Genomic DNA, 8,700 nt, shown 5'->3' on the forward strand with positions numbered 1-8,700 from the left:
AAAGATTTGACCTTTCCTTTCCAATGTGAAACTGATTTCTACTCTTATTACTGCTTCTTGATGAACATACGTTCTCACCAGATCCCCCCAAGATGTGTGTGGGAACAACCACTTTTTGTCCTGCCATGGCACAGTTGGACAGCCCATGATATTCTAGTGTGAGACATTCCCACATAACCAAGCCAAATCCTTACAATCCAGGAAGCAAGTCAGAAGGCAAACAAGAGCGACACTACTCGGGAGAGAATTTTGTAGCACTTTATTTTTTTTTTAGCTAAAACGCTTGCAAATGTCAGTTCTTTCCTCATTAATATTGAAATATACTTGACCATTATTTACAACAGCCCTGAAAATGTGCTGGGTCCACTGACCCCTGCAGCTCTAGAGCTGTTTTTTTTTCTCTCTTTCTAGAACTCTCCAAGCCTCTTCACGCAGAAGTGAAACAATGAGGCTGTAGACAACCTGTGTAGAAAGAAAAGTTTTATTTGGTGATCAAAGCAGTTATCTTTGGCTTATCAACATTTTCCTGTTTTCTTTCTCTACAGAGTTAGTTCTTATGTTCCCTAGTAATTCTTTTTTCCCCTCAACTCATACAGAATTGTTTGTTTTTCTCAGGAGTATATGTTATAGGAGAGCCCAGTCATCTTTGGAACAACCTGGGGAAAGTTTCCCCTAAGGAACTTGAAAATGAGTTAACAAGATTGACGTTTGTCAAGCTCCGCCCCCACCCATTCATCCTGGAGTCCACCATGACTGACAGCTTCTTAGGGCCAGAGGCCCTTGTCCCCCTGCCCAAGTGGACTCTTTGAAGGGCGGAGGGCCATGTTCTGTGCGGTTTTCAGGAGCAGTTTACGTTTGCTTATCCAGTCCAGGTGAACCCTCTCCACACTGAATGCCCGCATCCGGAGCCTGTTCCCCAGGGGCATCCTTGGTGGCCTCCTCATAGGAGGGCGGTGAACATGCCTCGGAGAGAAGGGCGGCCTCCGGGGGCAGCGGGGAGTAAGGGGAGGTCTGCCCGCTGCCCCAGGGTGAGCCGGGCAGGAAGTCGGTCACCTCCCCCGCAGGCGGCTGCTCTGGGAGGTCCAGGCCGGAAGCCTGGCCCCGGGCCTGCGGGGCCTGACAGTGGCGATAGAGGAAGAGCAGTAGAAAGGCCAGGAAGAGCAGGACGGTGGCTGGAAGAAGGATGAACAGGAAGGGCTCCGCGTCTTCCCGGGCGGAACTTCTCCTCTGGGTGCCCTGGAGTCGGGGAACGGAATAAGGTTAGAAGATGGGGAAAGACGACCCCTGGAGTTCTAAGGTTGGCCTCTGTCTTCGTTTTGTATTCTACCATCATTTGGGCTTGCCTCATGCTCAGCTGCTAAAGAATCTGCCTGCAGTGCAGGAGACCCCGGTTCGATCCCTGGGTCTGGAAGATCCCCTGGAGAAGGGAAAGGCTACCCACTCCAGTATTCTGGCCTGAAGAATTGCACGGACTGTATGGTCCATGGGGTCCCAAAGAGTCGGACACAACTGACCGACTTTCACTTTCACCATCATTTACTCACTCTGAAAATCACTCTAATCATTCATTTATGCCAATGATTAAAGTATACTTATAAAGTATGAATTCAGAATGTCAAAAGTACACGAGGATACCCTACAATATTTCCACTGAAGATCGGGATGGGGAATACGTGTAACTCTATGGCTGATTCATATCAATGTATGACAAAACCCACTGGGGGGAAAAATATTTCCACTGAAGTAAAAATATTAGAATAAGGTTTAGTTGGTAGGTCCATCACACATTCATTGAATGAGAACTCTTACTATTTATCTACTTACTTTATTTAGAATTAGACCAATAATGTTTTATGCTGCACAAGAGTCAGTTGGAACTTCTTTGATTCTGGAGTAAAATCTGACATTGTTACATGCTCCTATGGCATATAAATAACATTTGAAATCTGATTGGATAGCCATTGCTTATGATGATTGAGATTGTGAAATTCCTTCAATTTGTTTTTGCAATATTTGTAGGATAAATATAGAAATTTGGAACTCAAGAAAAAGAATTGCAGGTAAATTTTTAAGTAACCTAAAAGGTATTGATTTTATAATATCAGTTTATGAGGATAATGATGATTCCAGATGGAGTAAATAATATAATAGGCACAGAATGATACTTCAACAGCAAGGTATGAAAAAAGAAGTCCTGTTCCAAATTGTGTAGACATTGCTTTACCTAAAGCTGCTAAGAAATAAGTGTTAAAATGCTTCCCCATTCACAATGCATGTGAATGTTAGTACTACAGAGGGAAAGAAAACATTGTAAAACCTTATAATTGTGTTTAAAAAACAATATACTAAGATCTACTGATTTAAAATAAAACTTACACTAGTAAAATTATGAGAGCTGGGTTTTTTGCCTTGATTTTGGTGGAAAGAGCAAATGTTTTGCTGGTCTTGAAGTTTTAAGAGACTGACTTATCTAATGGTTTCTTTTTGTTGTTGTTGTTATCTTTAATTCCTAAAGAATTTACAACTATGTATGTTATTTTGACTTGAAATTAGATGGTCTATTTAATATTTACACTGTTAGATTTTGTTTTGGTAAGATATGAGTTATGATATTTTAGCTTAAAATCCTTACAATTTTTTAAGGTTTTCTTGAGCAACAGAGTGTCATCTTTGGGCTTTGACAGCTGTGGTCTTGAATTCCAATATGACCTTCTGATACCTGTGTGACCGTGGACTATTCACTTACCCCCTCTGATTCTAGTTTTTCTTCAGTATGAAATGAGAGTAAAATCATCTTTTCTGGAGGGTTGACTTGAGAATATAATGAATCAATGAATTATGAATTCTGTTTTCTCATACATAATCTAGTTTATCAGAACTCTTAAAACCTGTTATGATAAAACAAGGACTTTGATTATATAAGCTTTAAGAATAGAGGAACTCAAAAATAAATTTACTACAATTATTAAAAAAATCAAATTGGACTGAAAAAGCAATTTAAACTGTTTATTTTCTCCCACTAGATAAATCATTTAAAATGTTAAAGCTATTATCTCTTAATACTTAATCACTCTTCAGCCTTGATAACCACGGACCATTTTGCATAATTGATTTTTCTTCTTTCTCCTTCAATAAATGTGGGTAATAATAGTTTCTAAACCATTGTGGACATCAAATTTTAAATACTGTTATACCCTCTAAGTTCCATATGCATTGAATATGAAGATACTTAATATTCTGTTTAAAAGTTTTTATGTAATCCTCTTACTTTATACCACAAATGATGTTAGTTGCAAAAATTTGAGAAAGATGCTACTGTCCCCTTCTGCAATCAGTACTTCCATTGGGTGAGTTATCTTGTCCAGATATTGACACTTATATAGCAGATTAGGACAATTTCTTGAGATAAATAGCTCGTTTTTTTTTTTTTCCTAATTAAGAGACCATGGAGCTCTAGAACAAATTTACGATGGTATCTTTGTTTTTTAAATGATTCATAGTATATTGGTTCAAATTGTTTTGGATCTTTTTTTTTAATGCAGAAAGAATGTCTTTAGTCAAATATTCTAAATGGTTCATTATCCTCAAAGTGGCTTTTTAATATTTCTCAAGGACTTTGTAGTACAGGGATTACTTTAAAGAAAAAGGCAATAGAAAGTGTAACTGCTGAAGGATATATCATATATGTGTATAATTTATTTCTGTAAAAAGTGGTGTTAGAGAAGTTAAATACCAATTTTACCCCTCAGATTTCTAGAAAACAAGAAAACAGGTTTCTTTTCCTCTTTCTTGTGGGACAGTGGTATCACTCACTTTCCTGTTGACCATAAAATTAATTCTGAGTTTTTACATTGCTATAAATATTTTTCCTTAATGAACCCTCAGACTGGGACTCCTGTGGGGATTTCCCAGATAAAGCAAAGCAGCTGCTGCATTTCTTAGAGGCAAAACTCCTTAACTCTTTGCTGCCCTTTCTGAAGTAAGATCCTTGGCTTCTTAGAAACAGTTGGAGGGCCAAAGGGAATATCTTTCTTTCTTTCTTTCTTTTTTTTAAAATGTAGACACTGCTTACTGAGCAAAAATGCAACCTTGTCATACCAAGGCAAGAATTTGCTGACTTCTGCCTTCAGGTGATCTTTAATATATTTGTTATCTCAGGTGTTCTTAGAATATTCTGTGACAAGTTTTACTTGAATTTATCATTGTCAAAAGAATCCAGCTTTCAAGTTACCTCCTTACACCAGGTCAGTCAGCAACTTCATATTTTTGTCACACCTGTAATGCAAAAGGTTGCCACTAAGTTTTCCTAACAATATAGGTGATGTTGGTTTTAAAGCTAACAAGAGTATTTTGGGGGAAGAAAGGGCATAAGTGGTAGGTACAGACCTGCAGCTGAGTTTCCAGGAGAGGGAGGCTGGGTTCGCTGGTCAGCCACCCGTAGGTTCCCCGGCCGGCGTGGCCAAACCTCCAGCTGCTGCCCAGCAATGCCCGCATGCCTTCACCCGACTGCTGCCCTGGCCACCCTCCCGCCTCGCTGCCCAGACCTCAGCAGAGCTGCTGCTCTCGGCCCACATCCGGCGTGGGTGTGTTTGGCTGATGGCTCTTGGTAAATTTGTCCTCTGATGAGGATCAGCAAGGGAAAAGAAACCAACCAGAGAGACCCTGAGGGCTGGGTTTAAATTCTGTGCCTCTGGGTTTGCTTCTGTGGCCTTCATCATGTAGGCATGGCATCAGACACCAGACACGGAATAGATTTCAGACGGATGTTCTTTGCGTTCGTGTCATTACAGTGCCGCAAATGGTCTCAGTGAGTAAAGAGCTATTTATATTTGATGTAAATAAGACCCTCTCTCTTCCCTTACCACACCCCTCTCCAGAGATACAGCTGAGCAAGAAAAACTACCCAACCTGAATTTCCTTTAATTATTTCTGGATTCTGTGGTATGGAGAGAAGTGGGTATTTGGTAGAGAAGCAAGACTCATTAATTACATTTTGGTGAATTATTTAGATGAAAGATGCTAAATGATAAAATTGTACAGAAGCCAGAGAGACAATAGCTCAGATTGTTTGGATGGAATGTTGGCTGTTTGCAGTTTTTTTAAAAAAGTCAAATTATCAGTACCTACACAGTCTTCCTTATGACTACCTTATGAACTTTATAAAATTATATCAAGCAGTAAGAAATTTTCAATTTACACATTCACTGAGGTGACTTGGGGATGTTTAATTCTACATACGTATTGAGAACTTAACATTTAAGACATGGCTGTTGGATTCTTCCTTTTAGTAAACTTTAGCTTCAAATATTTACTCAGAATGTTACAACTCAATATTGCAACTACCAATATTCCTATCCAGGCATCATTCAAGTGATTGTTATGATACTGAAGTCATATTTTTAAGTGGGATATTAAGTGGGATTTTTTTTTTTCTTAATTAAGATTCTTAACATTTGGCCCATGGTGGTCTATGGATAGGTTTGGCAGAGGGTGGTGAACCTTCTGAACTTTTAGATACATTTAATTTTTGTGGAAAGATCCATAGTTTTCATTGCATTTTCAAAGACAAGTGTCCTCCCCAGTACACTGTGGCACTTTGCCAAACTTATTGGTGATAAGGGCTTTCACTAAGATCCCAGTACCTCGGTCAGTATCCTACTCTGGAACACCTTTGGCATTTCATGCTTTCCTTTCTTACTGTGGAATTAGTTGATTTTGTGCTTTTGGTTGACACGTTACCTTGTTCCATGAATGGGTTCCTATTTTAAGTCAATCCTGTATCCCCACATTGAAACGTGAGGAGCACCCTGGAGCATCTAGGGACCACTGCACCACTTTACTTGTTTGCGTGTCAATGGCCTTGCCAATACTATGCCCTTGACCTCTTCTCCATCTTATCTACTTATTTAAAAACCTTCCTTTCTTGAGAAGCAGATTGGAAATCTGGACCAAATGCATTGAATGTAAATCTGTGATGTTGACCCTCCTCCAGCATTGAATGAATCAGACAAAACTACCTGCTTTTATGGCTACGTTTTGGGGGGACCAAGAGAAACAAATATAATTACATTAATAACATGTACTATAGCAAAAGGTGATAAAGTCTATGGAGAAAAAGCGGAAGGAGCAGAGTAAATGCTGAAAGTGGGGAGGCATTTTTAAAGTAGGAAGACAATTAGGATCTCACAGCGTAAGTGATATTTGTGTAAAAAGCTGAAGGGTTCAAGGGACTGAGTCATGAAGATTTCAGAAGGAAGAGCGTTGCAGACAAAGGGAATAGCCATGCAAAGGGCCTGAGACAGTCACATGCAGGCTAAGTTCTCAGAATGGCTGGCAGGTCAGCGTGGCTGGAGCACTGGGCCGGGAAGAAAGTAGAAGATAGAAGAGAAGGGCGGGGAGGATACGTGGAATGTGCAGCACAGAGTGCAGGGTTTATAGATCGTTTTAGGAATTTCAGCTTTTATTCTGAGTAAGATGGAGAAGCCATGCAGTTTTGAGCAGAGGAGTGACAAGATCTGACTTCCATTTTAAACGAATCACTCAGGCCTCTGTGTGGGAAATTGATATAACAATTAAGGGCAAAAGCAGGGACTCTTGAGAAATAGCAGACCAGATTAGTATTATAGAAGTGAAGGTGGTGAGATTCTAGATATATGTTAGAGTCAGCAAGATTTGTTTGTTCTACCACTAAAGCTGGTAGAAGATTGAAAAATGATCAAGAAGAATTCTGATTTAGACATGAGTGATAGGAAGGATGACCGTTGGAGGGGAAAGACTGGATAGGGCAGGTTGTTTTGTTTTTTTGTTTTTTAAGCAAGACAAGTAAAGGTCAGGAGTTGAGTTTTGGACATGGTAAGTTTGCAATATATGTGAGTTTGGGTATTTGGAGTTGAGGAGTGAGGACTGGACCACAGATAATAGTTAGAACCCATTGTCAGGGTTGTTGTTATTCAGTTGCTAAGTCGTGTCCAACTCTTTGCAATCCCACGGGTTGCATCCCTGTCCTCCACTACCTCCTGGAGTTTGCTCGAACTCACGTCCATTGAGTTGGTGAAGCTATCTAACCACCTCCTCTTCTGCCGTCCCCCTTCTCCTTTTGCCTTCAGTCTTTCCCAGCATCAGGGTCTAACATAAAATTTTGTGAGATTTGAATAAAATCTGTTACTTTAGTTAATAATAGTATATCACATGTAATTTCCTGTTTTTTAATACCATCATATTTCTTTATATTCTCAGAATTGGATTAGAAGTTTAGTATTACTGCTAAAAGTCTGGAAAATTTGTTATCTTAGTGATTTTTAAAAATTTGAATGAGGTTTGAAACTTCTAATGAAATAATGTTATTTCTGGTGTGACTTCCAATTTATTAATATATGCTTAGCCTACAGGGCCAATAACCTGAATTTGCTATGACTGCTTACAGAAATGCTATAGTGTTTCACTCTAGAAAGTTATACCTGTGTGGACTTTAGCAATTAAAGTCTTTTTTACTTTTTAGGCCTCCAGAGTACATGATCTTTTTCTTTTTCTCTATGCTATAAGACAGGACACTTCCTGTTTCAGTGGGCTTTACACCAAGACTTTTCTGCTTAGGACTTGTATAGCTTGATGTTAATTATAAACACTGACTATAATAATTCTGCAAGTTTGATTAGCTACCTCTGAAACTTCTCTAAGTGTTTTAGAACTGAGGAGAGAAGAGTTTTTCCATGTTGTACTTAATTCTTTTACTTCTCTCCCTGTTTTTTAACATTGACTTGTTTTCACCCATTTCATTTGATTTGTTTTTTCTTAATTTCCTTAAACTCAGCATTGTAATTTCCTATTTTTATTTTCAACAACTACCAAGATTTTTTGGTTTCCTTCTGATTTGTGGAACTTATAGGAGTTTGTGTTACATATTTCATCTTCTGGGCCAGTGATGGAGAAAAAGCCCTTGAAAACTCAATGTGAGGGAAGATTGAAATAAATGAGATATGCCTGTAAAATGGTAGGATTTTTTTTTTACATTTAATTTCTAAGCTAGTAAATACATTTGAATTTTAGCAAACTTGTCAGTGCACTTTCTCAAGATACAATTATAGGAATTAAATAAACTTATATTAGATTAGGATGACTGAAAAACTAATCAGCAGGTGGCAGGCAGCACTGTGACAAATCGCTGCCTGCGTCAGAGTCCAGGGAGGCCCTGGGGTTCAGCTAAGGGCCAGCAGATTTGGCCTTGGGTTCTGTTCAACTTTGGCCCTGATAATCTGGAAGGAAAGACATAAACAGTTTGACTAAGTCCTTAGCAATATGGATTGAAAAAAAAAAACAAAACCTATCTGAGAATGATGTTTTAAAACCAACCAGGTATGACAATAAAAAAGAAATTATTGATACAGGTTTACTTTGGAAGAATATGAGTGCTTATGGGAAGGGAGGTTTGAGCAAAAAGGTTTTTAAAAAACGTTATGAGGGAATAATATCAAACAGAACAAAGATCTTATGTGTTCAGTTTGAATTTTGACAGTTTTATTCACTCCTATAATCACCATGTGAAACAAGATATAAAACATTTCCATCATCCTAGAAATTTCCCTCCTTCTGTCAATTATTTAAAGTTTTCTATCTACAAAGTATTTTTTAACATTTCAATTCTCCAGGAAAATCAGGGAGCAGGATATATGAAATTTATAAGCTTACTGTGTTTCCTGGTTA

The 8,700-nt window shown here is 38.6% G+C and overlaps 1 protein-coding gene across 1 annotated transcript; it reads right to left on the bottom strand.

The window, feature by feature from the left end:
- Positions 1-244: 244 nt before the first annotated feature.
- Positions 245-4,494, bottom strand: SMIM28 (small integral membrane protein 28). Its single transcript, XM_065927765.1, has 2 exons — positions 4,387-4,494; positions 245-1,236 (listed from the first exon to the last, which is right to left on the bottom strand). Exons 1-2 carry the CDS (start codon positions 4,492-4,494, stop codon positions 850-852), a joined length of 495 nt encoding a protein of 164 aa, XP_065783837.1. The 3' UTR covers positions 245-849.
- Positions 4,495-8,700: the final 4,206 nt, after the last annotated feature.

The sequence above is a fragment of the Muntiacus reevesi genome, chromosome 3 (genome assembly GCF_963930625.1).
Source record: "Muntiacus reevesi chromosome 3, mMunRee1.1, whole genome shotgun sequence".
In the NCBI taxonomy this organism is placed as follows: domain Eukaryota; kingdom Metazoa; phylum Chordata; class Mammalia; order Artiodactyla; family Cervidae; genus Muntiacus; species Muntiacus reevesi.